The sequence below is a fragment of the Canis lupus genome, chromosome 4 (assembly GCF_011100685.1).
Source record: "Canis lupus familiaris isolate Mischka breed German Shepherd chromosome 4, alternate assembly UU_Cfam_GSD_1.0, whole genome shotgun sequence".
Classification (NCBI taxonomy): Eukaryota; Metazoa; Chordata; class Mammalia; order Carnivora; family Canidae; genus Canis; species Canis lupus.
Window position 1 is genome coordinate 68,013,901 of NC_049225.1, and position 16,501 is coordinate 68,030,401.

General features: G+C 41.6%; 1 protein-coding gene across 1 annotated transcript in view; it reads right to left on the reverse strand.

Annotated features, from left to right (window-relative positions):
- The window catches only part of GHR (growth hormone receptor), a 139,700-nt gene that overhangs the window by 70,087 nt on the left and 53,112 nt on the right, over positions 1 to 16,501 (reverse strand). Inside the window, 1 exon segment of the mRNA NM_001003123.1 lies at positions 2,575 to 2,640. Coding sequence (NP_001003123.1) covers positions 2,575 to 2,640 — 66 coding nt within the window.

The following is a 16,501-nucleotide window of genomic DNA, read 5'->3' on the forward strand; positions in this document are numbered from 1 at the left end:
AAGCTGGGATGAGGGATCTTGGATTTCAGTGTCTTGGGATAGGTTTGTAGTTTGAAATTTGAGTTGTTTAGAGCAGAGTGATATGTTGAGCTCTTAGAATTGTCACTGGCATACACAAAAGGAGAGATGAATAGGGGGAGGAGAGGGGAGGGAGACAGCTATGAAGGAGTTACTGCAAGCCCAAGAATAAAGTTCAAGGTGGCTCTAGAGGTGGCATGGCATTTATTTGTTAGGTCAGTTCTCTCTCAAATTTTTTTAGAGACAGTTGTAATTTTTTCCCTCCATCAGGGTTTTGCTTTGAATGTGAGAATTTGGAAAAGTGTACATAGGAAATGTATGACTTCTAATTGTGTAATGACAACATTTCATGTTGAACCCTAGCTTCTTGTGTAAAATGATCTCCTGAGTGAGAATAGGAGCTCCCTGATGTTAGGACAATATCTTATTCACTTCTTTCTTCCCCAGAGTGCAGAGCTGGTGCTGGTGCATATGCTTGTGATACGGTGACAGTGTACACGGTGAGATGACATGAACACTGGGGTCTGTTGTAGCTCAGTGAGATGCTCAAATGATAAAGGTTGCCACGTGTCCAAGCATGTGCACTGTAGAAGGTGAGCACTGATTGACATGTGCACTGATAAGGGTAACTTTATCCAGTTAGTTTTGGGATGGAGGGAGCAGGCTAGAAGGACAGTATTCTTTGTATGGGCAGGTCAGTATCTGTGTGATGTATCACAGATCAAGGACAATGAGTCTTGCCCATCACAAAGACAGACAATCAATGAATGCCGAATGACCTAGCAGGAATTTCCTCAACAGATCTGCCATACCCAGAGGTTGTATTGCAACAAGGCCCTCTGCTTAGGTCCTCAGACCCCATGACTCTACAAAGAAGATGGGAAAAATTGTAGCACCCCTCTGGGGGGAAATGAAGGGCAGTGGACTATGTTTGTGTGCAGAGGAAGGACCACTGTGGGATGGAACAGGCACCATTAGGAAAACATTCTTTTTTTTTTTTTTTAGTTTTTTTTTTTTTAAGATTTATTTATTCATGGGAGAGAGAGAGAGAGAGAGAGAGGCAGACACATAGGAAGAGGGAGAAGCAGGCTCCATGCAGGGAGCCTGATAAGGGACTCGATCCCAGGACTCCAGGATCACGCCCTGAGCCGAAGGCAGACGCTTAACCACTGAGCTACCCAGGTATCCCCTTTTTTTAGTTTTTTATTTTAATGCCAGTATAATTAGCATAGAGTGCTATATTATTTCCAGGTGTACACTACAGTGACTCAACAATTTTGTTCATAGGAAAACATTTTTAGCTGATCCCTTCTCATTTCCTTGCAGAAAGTAGCAATAAGTCCCATCCTCTGCTGTGTGAAGGCTTTGAAATCTACTGGCTGGGAGGACCCAAATATGATGAAAAGGCCACCCTTTTTGTAATCCTTCATATTAACTAGGGAGCAGAGGAACATGTTCGAGGCTTCTGAAACAGGAGGGCTGTAAAGAGTTTGTGGCCTGGCACAACTGACAAGTGGATGGCATTTGTCAAAAATAGCACTAATGCTCCTTTTGAGTCACCTCCAAGGATTTACATCTCATGTAGAAATTTACTCTGTAATTATGTCATAAAATCCAAATTATGGTTTCATAATACCAGAATTACCAATGAAACAGCAATGGCTTAAACTCAAGTTAGGTGCATTGTCTTCCCTTCCTCTGCTGTGTCATGCAGACTCCAGCATATACTTCGAAAGAGAGAATCCTTCCCTGTAATTTAATTAAAGGCACCCATTACTGATCAGGATTTGGGTTAGGTCACATGAGGAATTTAGAAGCAGCATAAAAAGTGGGCCTTGTCTTAAAGCTCAACATAATTCATTAATTCAGGCAGCCTATACAGCTCATTGAGTTCCATGCATGGTACTAACATCTATACTCCAGTACCGGGAAGTAAATCTATCATGGAACAATGGACAAAGTTCCATGGGAGCACAGAGGCAGAACAAGTCTTTGCTCCTAGAGGATTTAGAGGAGCTTCCCCACAGGGCTGAGGTCTGAGTTCAGTCTGGGGGATGAAGAAGAGATTGTCAGAGGACAAAAGGGTGTGTACAAAGGCATTTTAAGGAGAAGAAAGAGCTTGAAGGTAGAATTTTGGAGCATAAGATAATATGGCTGAAGGGCAAGTTTAACTGTCAAGGTGATAGAAATATCTCAAAATAATAATGACAATATAATACACAATTTGTAAGAGGGGGCAGGTTCCTAGACTCAATAAACTAATTGTTGGTCCACAGTAAATAAATCTTTTCCCCCTTCTCATTAATTTGGCTTTACTTCCAAGGATAAGCAAATTAGAGAAATAAAGAAGCAGCTTTGCACAGAAGCTGAAAAAAGACACCTTTTAAAAATATATACATATTTTTTTGCTTGTTTGTGCAATTTCAATCATTCATCCAGGTATCAAATCTCAAATAAAGCACAGATAGGACGGTAGCTTGAATTATAATTAAATTATAATTATAATGTCTTGATGGACAAGATCACTGGTGACAGAAAAAGGACTGAAATTCTTACTTGTCCCTAGGCCTGGATTAACTCTTTGTAGACTCTGGGATGCGCTGCCAAGGATAGTTGGTGTGGCTGGAACAGAAAGGGAAGAAAACCATTAGTCATCCCTGTAAAAATGGTCTGATGTGACTCTGTTACAATTTCACTTTCAAGGGACAAAAATGTGACCTGGCTCAACCTCACAATAATTCTCTCCCTTGTTTTCCTTCTTTCTTTTTAAAATTAAAATCATACCTACTCTCTAAAAAGAACTCATAAATATCAGAGCACATGGAAACCCAGTGTTAGTCACCTCTGGTCTCCTGGCTAGACATGGTCAGGAACAATGGAAAAACGCCTTCCTAGAACATCTGAGTCCAAGCTTCAGTCTTGCTTGTGAAAATGGAGAGGAACATAAATTCTTTTTTCGAAAACAGTATTAAAAACATTTCAGTCAAACAAGTTTATTCTTGGAAATAAACATGTGAGCAATCCTGGGAATGGGGAAGGGATGAGGGGAACTGAGAAGTTAGGACGGACACGGAACTTTGTGACATGAGACGGGCAATGAATCATCTATTCTAAAAGTGGTTATAATTCTATGGATACTACTATTATGTTGCATTAAAAACAGGAAGAATGGAAAATGATCAATGTAGTTGTCATCGAACTGTTGAACTGGGTCATTTTGCTACAAGAGTCTGCAACTGTTATCTGGGCTTGGTGGAGAGGGGGTTTCTCTTGGATTCTGTACCTCCTTAGAGGGGCAACATGGTCCTGGCTCACAATAAACTCTGAAAGCAGTGAAACCGCTGATGCTTTTGGTCCTCAGTAGAAACCTACAGAAACAATGCTAAGAAATCCTTCTCTGATTATGAAAAAAGAGCGAGGAACAAAACAAAGATGCCCTGGGCAGTGAGCTGACCCACTCCTGTCACCCTGAATCTCCTGTCCACTTGCCCCGATCTTTTCAATACGCTTTTTCACTAGCTCCACCTACCCAGCTACCAGTAGGAAGCAGGTGTCAGGTCTGGTGTTCAAAATAATAGAACCCAACAGATGAAGTTAAGAGCCTCTCATTAAACTGCAGAATTCTAATCTTTCTTAAGTTTTTCAGTCTGCACACATCAGTGAGAGCATTTTTCCAAGGGAAGTTAGGCTTTGGGGGCATTGATGAGTTAATATTTTAAATTCTGCATAAATATAAGTTCTAAAAGTATTCTTTATTTTCTCTCTAAATTTTAATATTAGAAGCTCATTTGCTGCCAAATGCAATAAAGAATTATGACAAAAAGCAAGCAGAATACACATTTGCCTAGAGTTAATGTACTGCACATTGATTTTAACGTGACCAGAAGGAAAATCGCATTTTATGAAAGTCCCCTGAAGGCTACTTGACTAGATGCCTCGATATCCTCAGTCTTTATTATTACCATCATCTGGAACATGCCCTCCTCCAATTCCTTGCTACAAATCAGACAACACTTTGTTTTATGACTCTTTGCCTTTAAGATGAGCACTAAAACATTCTTCTCAGTTGAGGGTTGGTATCTTTACATAATTTCTAACTATAAATGACCTGTTTCACTGACAACTGTAAACACCTGGAGAAACTTCTGATAGCTCAAAGGAAGAGAAAAATGAAGTCAACCATGGGATGTCACAAAATCACACGTATTATTTTGGTCAACAGTCTCCAGCCAGTGTGTCTCAGTTTTCAGCTTAAAACTGGGAACACTAACGGACACCAGTTTGCACGCAAAGATCAGCAGCAAAGCTGACAAATTTCTCCAGAATGATGACTGAGATGGAATGTGGGGGTCAATTAGGCCCCAAGGGAGCTTGCAGAGCCAAACCTCAGGCCCGGAAATGCCTGGGGGAACCCTGGTCACCCCTGACTCTTCACAAACCAGGATTTTGCTTTCCTTGCAGACAGACATCTGGTGCTTTCTTCTTTATGGTATCAGCATTTGGTAACGTTTTCATACAGCAAAAAGTCCTCCTCAGCTAACACTCTCCACAATATGTGATGAGTCAAGACATAAAAGGACAAATGGTGTCCCAAAGGAAAGGCCACAGATTTGTGCCAGCCCCGCAGGGGTGCTGGCTACAAAAGTAAAATGCAATGAACCAAACCTCCTTCTTAGTAAACAGAGGTGTCATGCAAAGTTGCCAATTTTAATTAGTGTCAGAGCTGTCCTAATGTCTAAGGGCTGAGCAGTGAGGGAAAAACAATAACAGGGTGACAAGCAGTTAATGAAAAACTCTGATATATTTAAGGTGCTTATGCTATAAAATGGATTGGCTGCATCCCCTAGCCTCAGCAAGCTAATAGTCTCCAGGGTTAGAATCTATAAAAGAAGGAGTGGCCAAGCAATAGGGTGGCCTTTAACAGCGTGGACAAGCTTCCTGGGGAAGGGGACTTGTTGAGACAGGTGCTGGACTTGGGATGAACAGGCACAGGCAGCTGGGGCCGGAGGAATCACTACACAGCCTGGTTAGGTAAAGAGCCCTTATCTGTCTGTCGGGAGTGGCCAGAGCACGGCTGAGCTAGGGTGTGTTGAGTTGGGGGAGAAGCCAGGGGGACGCTGGGGACAGTCTTCCCAAAGAACTTAATTTTGACCCTGTGAACACTGGGGAAAAGCGAACGCTTTCCCGTGCCCTGATGTAGAACTCCTCATAGTGGACCTGCCCAAGAACAGGACCCCAAGACTGGGATTAACTGCAATCTATTCTTTCCCATTTATGTCCAACCTGGTACTCAACTTCCCAACTATGGCATGTATCTAGACCTGGTTTCTCGTCTATAAAATGAGGACAGTGACAGTATCTATTCATGCAATGTTTAAATCAAATCAGTATATGCAATACACTAAATATACAATATAGGTAAGTAGTAAATGTTAGATATTCTTTTTTTTTTTTTTTTTTTTTCAAGGATGAGGAGGAAGGGAGAGAAAGGGGAAAGGACAGAGGGAGAGAATCTTGAGTGCGGAGGCCGAGAAAATTAAGGCCATTCCACCTTAATTCAGCGCTGAACTTAATTCAGCTGAACTTAATTCAGCGTTAGCGCAAGTACAGCCATCTCAGGCCCTTGCGAGTAAGAGCTGAAATTTACCTTACTTCAGTTGGGTGGGGGGGTGGGGGGGCAGCCTAACACCCTAGAAAGTCCCATATTAGAATGAGAACAGAGCTTAATGCCCTTGAAAGCCCCGTATCAGAATGTAAACAGAACTTGAGAAATTCCTCCCCCCCTTCTGGAGGTCCCCTAGACCAGCCCATAAAACTAAGCTGGAAACCACCTTGGGGTCCAAGTCCCAGCTCCACTGTGTCGGGTATACTCGGACCCAAGCTCGAGCTTGTTAATAAACCCTCGTGTACTTGCATCGGTGTTGGCTCCTCGGTTGTTTCTTGGCTTCGCAATCTTGGGCACAACATTGAGCAGGCTCCATGCTCAACCCAGAGCCTGACATGGGGCTTGATCTCACCACCCTGAGATCATGACCTGAGCTGAAATCAAGAGTTGGATGCTTAACCAACTGAGCCACCCAGGTGCCCCACTGTTAGATAGTCTTATCATAGTTATCATTGCTAGCCACTATCCTGGAAGCAAGGGTACATCTTTTCCCACAGAGAATTTGACAGTGTTTTTACGCTAGGCTGTTGAGGAGAGGAAGCTGCCCTAAGCCCAGCGAGACTACCATTATTAACATGTACTGTGCAGGCTATATGTGGGCAGCGGGACTCTGGGGGAAGTGATTTCGGTGGTGTAGGTGATGGATATCTACTTGTGTCAGAGATTTCAGCCTGGGACTAAATGCAGTCAATTCCAGTTCCGTAAACTAGTGAATACTCTCTCAGGAAGGGAGTTAGAGTGAGAGAATCAATGTTCTGGGGAGGACTGTAATTTACCAGTTGTTCAGCAAAGGCATTTAGAACCAGCCCAAAACAGACCATGCAAGCACAAGTGAACCAAGATACTGCACACAGCAACCATTTTACACGTGATGAGACACAACATAAATGGCCTCACGTTGCGCCTGCCATAAATAAGCATTGGTTAGTGTTAGCTAGCATTATCACTACTAGCTTATGATTATGATAATGATGATATAAGTGCCATGAAATCTCTATCTTAAGACTTCCTCTGTGATCATTGTTTTGCAATACATACATCTGTCAAATGATTATGTTGTACACCTTAAATTTACACACTGTTTGATGTCAATTTTATCTCAATAGAACCGGAAAAAGAACTTCTTCTGAGAGCTTTTTTTTTTTTTTAAATTAGAGTTTTTATTTATTTATTTTATTTATTCATGATAGACATAGAGAGAGAGAGAGAGAGAGAGAGGCAGAGACACAGTTAGAGGGAGAGAGTCACTGTGTCCTTCTTTGGGGCTCCACTGCTAGGACTTCTTGCTGTGTGCCTACAACTGGTGCTCATGAGGGCATACTTGCTAGAGCATAGGCTGATTTGTTTGAATACCGCAGACATTCTGGAAGTTATACTGATGGGGCAAGGTTGCTGAGGCTTTGGGCAGAAACACCCTTCAGGGGTCAATTCATGAGAAACCAGGTAAGACCTGCGATATGCGGGCAGCCAAGACGTCTCCTTTTGCTCTGTCATGCAGTGATGTTGCACAGCAGGGCCTGATTGCAGTGATCATTTCAAGCTGGAATTTCCTTTCCTTTGTGGCTCACTGGATTAACTGAATCCCCACTTGCAGCTTCTCCTGAACCAAAGTATATTATCTTGTACACATTATGACTCTTGGCAACACTAAAGAAGACCGTGAAATCTGAACAGGAAATCTTTGGACCTTTGGAACAGACAAAATTACCTCCCCAGAGCTCCATGAGGGAGTGTGTTTCTTCTATAGTGGACCAGTAAATCACAGAGCACATTACGTGAGATAATTTAAACGAGCAAACACAAAGAACCATGAAATAAAGCGGGTGGTTTCAAACACCTTTTAATGCTAAAAAAGCTGCTCTACAAACAATATATAAATTGGCAAGAGAAAGCAGCATCAGGAAAAACCCCACATGCTGAAATAAATCCGCAGTAGCCATATTTTGCTGTAAATGTATTTTGAGAGAAGCTGGGCCTCAAGGTAAGAATCAATGGTTCAGCGAGAGATCTTAAAGACCTCCTTTTCTCACAGGCCAGCCCCTGGCTTAGTGGGCCCAATGGGGAAGTTTCCTAATAATAACTTCAAGCTTCACATATTCCTTTCCTGTCTGGCTGTGGTCTCCTTGGTGAGTTTTTTTATTTTTATTTTTTTTTTTTTTTTTTTTTTTTTAAAATTTATTCATGATAGTCATACAGAGAGAGAGAGAGAGAGGCAGAGACACAGGCAGAGGGAGAAGCAGGCTCCATGCACCGGGAGCCCGACGTGGGATTCGATCCCGGGTCTCCAGGATCGCGCCCTGGGCCAAAGGCAGGCGCTAAACCGCTGCGCCACCCAGGGATCCCTGGTGAGTTTTTTTAAAAAACATCCTCCTGACACAAGCTTATGCACGTACTGAGGACATCTGCTTGTAATTAAAGATAGAGACGAGGGCCTGGCGTTTCACATGTGGCCCTCTAGGTGATAAAGCCAGTTACAAGTGCGTGATTGAAGGAGAATGCATCGGTGGTGGGTTTTTGTTGTTGTTTTTAAGAACTCAAAGGAGCAATTAATATGAATGCCCAGTTTCAGCTGGCTTGCATCTTCCTCCGGCAAAGCTTCTCGGCAATTTCTCTGGCTTCCCCTTCCAACTGCTACAAGAACAGTTAAACACCCTGCCCAGTTAGCTGCTCCTAAAGCTGCTTTTCATTACGGAGACAGCAGGGGTGTCAACACCAGGCAATGGGCAGGAGACCAGCCCTCTGTGCCATGTGACAGCCAGGGCCAGAGCAATCACAGCCAACACTAAGAAGAGCAACCAGAATCACAGGTTGGCATTAGGCCCAGATCAATACTAGGTAGGCCAGTCGGGGACATAGGGCTAAGAACAGAGGGATAGACAAAGAGATTATTAAAAGGTCAGTGAGCTGTAGGGAGAAGGGCAAAAGTGTCTCTTCCGTTATAATGTTGTTTTAGATGTTTTTAATACCTGTGAATCCACTCATTAAAGTAGTGGAGTCAGAATGATTTAATCAAGTCCAAAGCTCGATGGTGACTCATAGATGGTGCGCTGGAGCTGGCACCTCCTCTCAATTTTGTATTCTGTGGCATCACGTCATCAACCTGAAATCAGCCGTACTGGGAATATTTACACAACAAAAGTTGGCAAATGCTCCAAATCAAGGCTCCCTGCCATCTAATCCTATGGAAATTCCAACCACTTTCCAAGATCAGTTTGAGCGTATTCTTCTTCATGAAGTATTTATTTTCTCCCAGTTGGAATCCATCTCTCCATCCTTTGTGCTTTTATAACACTTGAAAACACCACCACCACCTGGACCATGGCACTCACTGTTTCCTGCCTACCATCTTACTTATCTGACTTGCCCAGTGAATGATAAACTCCTTGCAGTTTGAAGGCGAGGACCATGTCTCATCCTCCTTTGGATTAGCCATCACATTAACACGGTTCCTGAAATACACTGAATGCCCCATACATATTCATGAAGTTACTGAATATCTCAGCAGGAACCCTTCCAATAAGGAAAGTTGGGAGGCATTATGACTTTACTTATATTATTCCTTTGAATTTATCAGACATCTTGTGGTCTCTGGAGTCTGAATTGGCACAAAAGAAGATTCTCGGACACATTACTATCCTATGACAAATGTATTCCTGGGCCCATGAATGCTCAAACTTTAAGCTAAGTCAGCAATATTTAACCCATTTTCATGGTACCTAACTCCTTAACAATATTTAGTAAGGGAAAAAAATAATGAAAATAAGATTAATTTTTTCACCTTCCTTTCTGTCACCTGGATGGTGCACTTGCCTGATTTTGCTTACAGAGGCAAGCCAGTCTTTTGATATCACAGTGTACAGTACTGGTTGCCTGTTTGCGAGGCTGAGACTGGTAGTAGTGACTCTAAGCCCTGGGAATTGATTGTTTTGGCAAGTTTGTAGATCTTCTTGTTTAGACCAGGTATCGTTTCAGAAGCACAACTTGTTAAGGGTGTCCTAAGAAAGCACATACTTTGCCAGAGGTTTTATGGTGTATTTTCCCTTCTCTGGGCAAAAGCATCTTTTATAAACAGGTTGGTCTGGACTCCTGCCGCTCTGACTCTTGTTTCCAAACTCTACTCATCAATTTCCGTGTGACATTTCTTGAACAAAATCCTCTGCCCGTGAGAAGTAGGTATTTTGAGAGCCAGAGAAAGTGATCTTCTATCAGAATTGCAGTGTGTGAGCACTTAATGATATGCCATGTGCTGTCCTGGATGCTGGGGATCCAGTGGTGAAGAGAACAGATGGAGTTCTGACTCTCTGGGCCCGTGTTCTAGTGTGTACAGGGGAAGGCGGTAAACAGATAAATAGATAATGCCAGGGAGCAGGGTAGGGTAGCTAGATGTGGTGGGAGTGGCTATCACAGACTTAAAAGCAGCGCGGAAGAATCTGGGCTCTGAGATGGACTGAGGGGTAGCAAGGAGGCCAGCCAGTGTGGCAGTAGAGGGGGAGAAGAAGGGTTTGAGGTTGCAGAGGTGCCAGGAGTCAGATCTTGCACAGTTTTGCAGGCCAGCATAAGGACGTAACTGCTCACCATGTCAGTTTCCATGACAGAAACCCAGTGAGCTGGAGCTGCTGCTGCTCTCAGACCCATCCCATTCTGGTATGTTCTTCCCCCTTGAATCCTTACTGTAACAGTTTGGAATTGGGAGGCGTTGGCGTTAGGTTCTGAGACTACATGCTGGCTGGCTTTAATTCACGAATTACCTTTATCACACTGTACTTGATCTGGGTTATAGACACAAACTGGAGGCCTTTTTTTGCTGTTGTTCAAGATACATTTGCTGAAGACCTATTATGTGCAAGGCACCTATGCTGGGCATTGGAATATGGTGGTGAACAGACTAACGTGGCCTCAAGGTTCATTTCTTTCTATTCCCCTAAATGGGTCCTTTGCCCCAGATCAATGCATCTGCTTACCATATGGCACATTCCTGATTCTAGGTCTTTGCTCACTTTATATCATTCTTACTGCTTTCTTCAGAATGGGGAGAAGATCAGAGGTAATTCCTATGCTTAGAATGAGGATAATAATTCAAGAAATGAAATAACGTACAACCGCTCAACAGAATGTCTGGCACATAGTAAATATATAAGTATTAGTAATTATGTACTACTGAGTATTATCATGCTTGCCTCTCAGCTAATGACATTTATTGTTTTTGCTACTTATCCGATAGTAACTTATGTCCTACACTGTATCCTGTACTATTGAGTTTGTGTGTGTTTATATTCTTGCCCTCTCAACTAGATTGTAAGTCCCTTGAAAGTAGAAACCACATTTTATCCCTTCTAACCCTGCACACAGTAGGCCCTCCATAAATAGTAAGACGCCTATCTGTTCTTTTATTCTAACAAACCCTCCTTTTGATGTATACCTGTCAGATTACAGGTATATTAGTTAACAAAGAGTCTTAGTGGGAGGTCATGTATGTTTTATAGATTTGTCACATTTGTAGCTAGTAAAACGAAAACAAAAACAACCCAGAAAATTTTGACATAGCTTCACTCAGATATTTGTCTGAAAAGTATTTAGATTCATTTTTCTGAAGGCCAGTTTTGGAAAGAAATTGTTGGAACTCTGCTCCGTGGCTAACGTGGGACCAGTTCCAAGAATTATTTTGCAGTGGAAAATGGAAGCTCTACCAAAAAGTCAATGAAGATGGATAAGGTGACAATCCACCACAGACGCGTACCTTGGCAGCAAGGTACCTGATGCTTATTTGTTTGCACCGTGTCTTTTTCCTTGTGCCTTCTGCAATTCTTGGCTCTAGTGAGAAGCAACCTTTATGGGTGCTGAAGCTTACCTCTAAATCTAACTTTAGTTTCCAAATGGACAGTTTACTTTTTTTATTTTTAAAATATTTTACTTCTTTATTTGAGACAGAGAGAGAGGCACAAGCAGGCGGGGGTGGGGCGCTACAGAGGGAGAAGGAGAAGCAGGGAGCCAGATGCGGGGCTCGATCCCAGGACCCTGGGATCAGGATGTGAACTGAAGGCAGACACTTTAGCAACTGAACCACCCATGTGTCCTGCCAAATGGATGATTTAAATAGAGTCAAAACAGTCAATCAAATCACATAACATTAATTTAAAGTGGAAAATTATACTGAGTGTGAAAAAAATTTTATGACACTTTTCTGGAAGGAATATGTTTAAACTGAAAAGGAGTTACATTTCTTAGTAGCTATAGGGCAGGCAAAGTCTCACAGTCTAGAATGCAAGTTTTGTTTCTTTGCTTGAATTATGTTTAATGTGATGATGATATGACATAAGGAAAAAAAATCAAAAGCCTTATTGATAATCCACATGTGGCCCCTGCTCTGGCCATAGACGCCTTGCACAGTGTGTCTTTGTGTCAGCTCGAAGAGGCACCCTGCCCATAGGCTTTCTGGCGGGACAGGGACACTGTATGGCTTTAAGTGTTCCCTGATCGAATGTGGGAAAAGAAGTAGCTAGCCAAATTCTGAACAGAGTTTTTATTGTGCTGTGGCCAGGAGGTGAGGAGGAGGGAAAAGGACACAACTTCTGCCCTGCTCTACTTTCTGGTAGATATAAGTTAAAGGGACTGAGAGGGACACCTCTGGGGAGATGGGACAAAGGAGGATCAGGAACTTTATAGAGTTCAAGTTTAGGATCTACAGCAAATGCAAAAAGTATACATATATTTATATTATTTAATTTACATTTATTTTTAGTTTATACTTACATTTAATTTACATTTATTTTTAGTTTACACTTATATTTAATTTACATTTATATTTAGCAAATGTCCTAGCAGCAGCTGGTGCCAATGTAAGAGCAACCAAAACAACATAGATGAGCATTGAGATTACAACAGAGTCTTATTTTACCAGCCCCCTGCCCTAATTACAAAATCTGAATTGCCTAATTTCTTTTTAATGTAAGTAGTATGTAGGGAAAAGGGATCTACAGCATCTAGAAATGGTAGGGCCACCAACATTTCAAATGAAGACCCAATGGCACATTTCTCTTTTCTAAAGAATAATATTGGAAAAAAAAAAAAAAAACTCCTCTGGAAATCATACTCAATTTTTGGGTTCCTAGGAGTTGCCCTCCCAGAATCTTCTTTCCTATTCCTGGATATGTTAAGCCCTGCCCAAATGACTGACTCGACTTCTGAGTTTCTTCTCTGATTCCACTTCAGCTGTACTTCTTACCCTTCCCCTCTAGTGAAACTGTTATTATCAAATCCAAATCCTCTCCTCGGTCCTTAGATTGTTCAATTTTTCAGACGCATTTGTCTTAGTAGGACCAATGCCTTTTAAAGATGTGCTCTTTGCCTAGCTTCCATGATGCCAAATTTGCTTGTTTTTGCTTTTATTTCACTGGCTGCTCTTTCTCAGTCTCCTTTGTTGGCTTCTTTTCCTCTGTTTGACCCCTAGTTCTTATAGTGTATAGACTCTGCTTCCACAGCCCTTTTGTTCCCCTGAAAGAGAAATACATCATCTATATGCTGATAGTCCCATGATGTTTCTATCTTCAGCCTTAGCCTCTCCACTGAACTCCAGACTCCACTCAGCCTCTTTGGCAGCTTCACTAGATATTCAATATGTATCTCCATCCAAACACAGAACTCTTGAGTAATCCCTGACAAAACCTGTTCCTTATCAACCCTTCACTATCTGTGTAAACTATTTTACCATCTATCCTGGTATTCAAGCCAAAAACCTGCAAGTCATTTTTGTTTCTTCACTTTCCCTAACTCCTACTCCTGAGTCAACCCATGGGCAAGTTATGTCAGCTCCATCTCAATTAAATTCTCTCCATCTCCTTTGCTATTTTTATACTCCAAGCTCCCAACCTCTCATGCTTGAACTACCAGCTTCCTACCCAGTCTTCCCACATCCCCTTTGTCATTCTTCAATTAACTACTAAAATATTTCACAGGGTGGTCTTTTAAAACCATAAATCAGATCATGCTACTTACTGTCTAAAATTTTTCAATGGTTTGGTGTGCATAAGTAAAGTCCAAACTCCTTAAAATGGTCACCAACATTCCTTACGTAGTAGAGATGGCTGGCTGCCTACCCAGACTGCCTTTTCCCTTCCTCTTTCCTAACAAAATCTTAATTTTGTTCAGGTAACCCTTCCTCTCCAAGCAGCTCATGTGCCTCAAGAGAAGTTGACTCAATTCCTGTTCCATAAGCAGGTATAATTGGATGGAAGGTCATTCCCACCCTCTTTTGAAGTTCAAGATAGAGGATGTGGCTCAAAGGGAATCTTACTAAGTGGATTATAGTAAATTTAAGGGAAAAAAATTACAGGATGGCATAATCTCCTTGCTTTATCTGTTTCATCCCAAGCCCCAAGATGAAGCTTATACACCTAAGACAGCAAAGACAAGGAAACTCTTGGAAAATAAGTTTAGAGTCACTGGATTGAGTCAATCCAAAACCTGCCCCACCTCTGGTTTCTAATTATATGAATGAGTTTTCTTATTCCTTAAGCCTGTTTGAATTAAGTTTCCTGTCACTTGCTCCCGATCCTGACTGATATATTCCAAGACTGGCCCCTGCTTTCCTTTTTCTCTTCTTGTACCAATGTCTTCTTGTCATTATGCTCTAGCCCTGAAATCTGCCCAGCGTATTCAGTCCCAGCTCTTGCTGTTCCCTGCACCTAAATGATCTGTGTGTGACTGGCTGAGGTCTCAGCTCAAATGGTATCCTCCGAGGGATGTTTTCTCTGACCAAATAAACTAAAAGAGGCATCCCCTGTCACTTGTGGGACAACACTGTTTTACTTTCTTCATAGCCCTTATTTATCTTTGTGTTATTTTATTCATTTACTTGTACTCTTGATTATTTTCCTATCTTCTCCCCACAACAATATAAGGCCTGAAAAAGCAAGAATCTACTTTCCTGGCACAAAGTAAGCATTCTATAAATATTTGTTGAATGGATAAATACATGAATGAAGCCCTTGGCCCTGTAATAATGGGGACTTTATCTACTTCCTGCTTGTTTCTGCATCTGCAACAAATTGAAACACTGTAGGCTATGTGTTCCAGAGATGTACCTGTAAATATCTTTCCCAAAACCTAAGACAATTCCTTAAAATTAGCAACAAATAAGTGGTTGCTAATTTGCTTAGCTGGGCAGAAAAGGCTGTTAAACAAGCAGAAGCTTTGAATGCAAATGGTTGGCAATCTCAAGGAGTGGCTAGTATCTTTTCCCTATCTCCAGCAATGGAGTCATCACTGTTTTCTTGGACTGTTAGGCTTAAAACTTTGGACTTGTTTACAATTCCTCCTTTCCCTACTAGTTGTCAGAACATGCAATTGGTTCTTTCCTTCCTTTATGGATTTCCTAGACTCCTCCCTTCTTCTCTTTCCCACTTAACATTTCCCTTTACCCATGTCTTACTCCAAAGCCTTGTGTTCTCTCTGCCTGGGCCCAGGTTTCCAGTCCATTCTCTGTACTCTTGCTGGATTAATCTTCCTAAAACACCATTTGTATTAGGCCATACCTCTGCTTATGGACTCAATCGGTATCTTCTGGCTTGCTGGATGGAACTCCAAATTCTTCAGTCTAGCATTTAAAGCATTTCTTCAGAAGCACTACTTTATTCTTCCAACTTCTTTCTCACAACTTGTTAATGCAAACACACACCTAAGACAGCATCCTTGCAATCATCAGCCTGTGTCCTCTTTTCTATTTTCTTAACTATTTTCTCTTTATCTTCTTCTGCAGAAGGTTTCCATCCTTCCCTCCCTAAGCAAAATCCCCAACTCCCTGTAGAACAGCCCCCCTTCCTAAAACCTCTCATAACTGGTTTTATTCTGACAACTGTTGACATTTCACCCCACTTCTTGAACTGGCCACTGAAGTTCTCCATCAGTAATTTTTCTTGAAAAGACTGCTGAGGAGGAACATGGAATGCAAACTATTTGTATACAGTTACTATCATTAGGATGATCTCTCTAAACAGGAAAATGTGACCCAAGTGTATGCAATAAAGTAGCATAAGTGTTAGAGGACACAGAGACTTCCAAAAAAGTTCTTGAAGTCACATCGGAATGTGGACTCTTTGGAATACTTATATCCAATAATCAGAATCTATCCAAAGCTTGTAGGAAATAATTTACATTGTTTTCCCTCCCCAGACAATTATATTAGATTGGCACAAATTAGTATATTTTAGAAACATTAAAAGTTTTAGCCATGTAATTTTCTTTAATTAAAATCTAAGTCTATTATTATTTTTTCAAATTTTTACTTCTAGAATATAGTTTCAGCAGGTAACCTCCTGTTTCTTCAGCTTAACCACAGTATCTATTTATTATTCATCACCAGTGGCATGTATAAAGGTCAATGGATGATATGTCCATATTTCTGAAAATGTCTTCTCTAAACTCATTTCTCAATAATCGCAAATGTTGAGATGACGAACTGATTATACATAATCATTGCAGTCAAGGCACTGCCTAAATGCTGAGCTCTTTGCTAGGTTCTGTGGGCTAAGGAAAAATAGTTGAAGATATGATGCCTGGTCTTAGAAATTACAGTCTAGATAGGGGGCAGAACAGAGCAGATACTAACAGAGGTTCCTAAGGCCTAAACTGTTTAGAACTCATCGATGCGTGTTTGTGAAGTAGGAGGGCAGCACGGTCAGGAGCAACTTGATAGCTTTTAATGTAAGTGAGGGGACTGAAATTGAATTCGAAGGCTTGTAGGATGGAGGATACAGATGGATGGGCAGGTGAGGGAAATAACACGCCCCAGGGTAATGATAAAAGGGCAAGACTGGCTTGTAG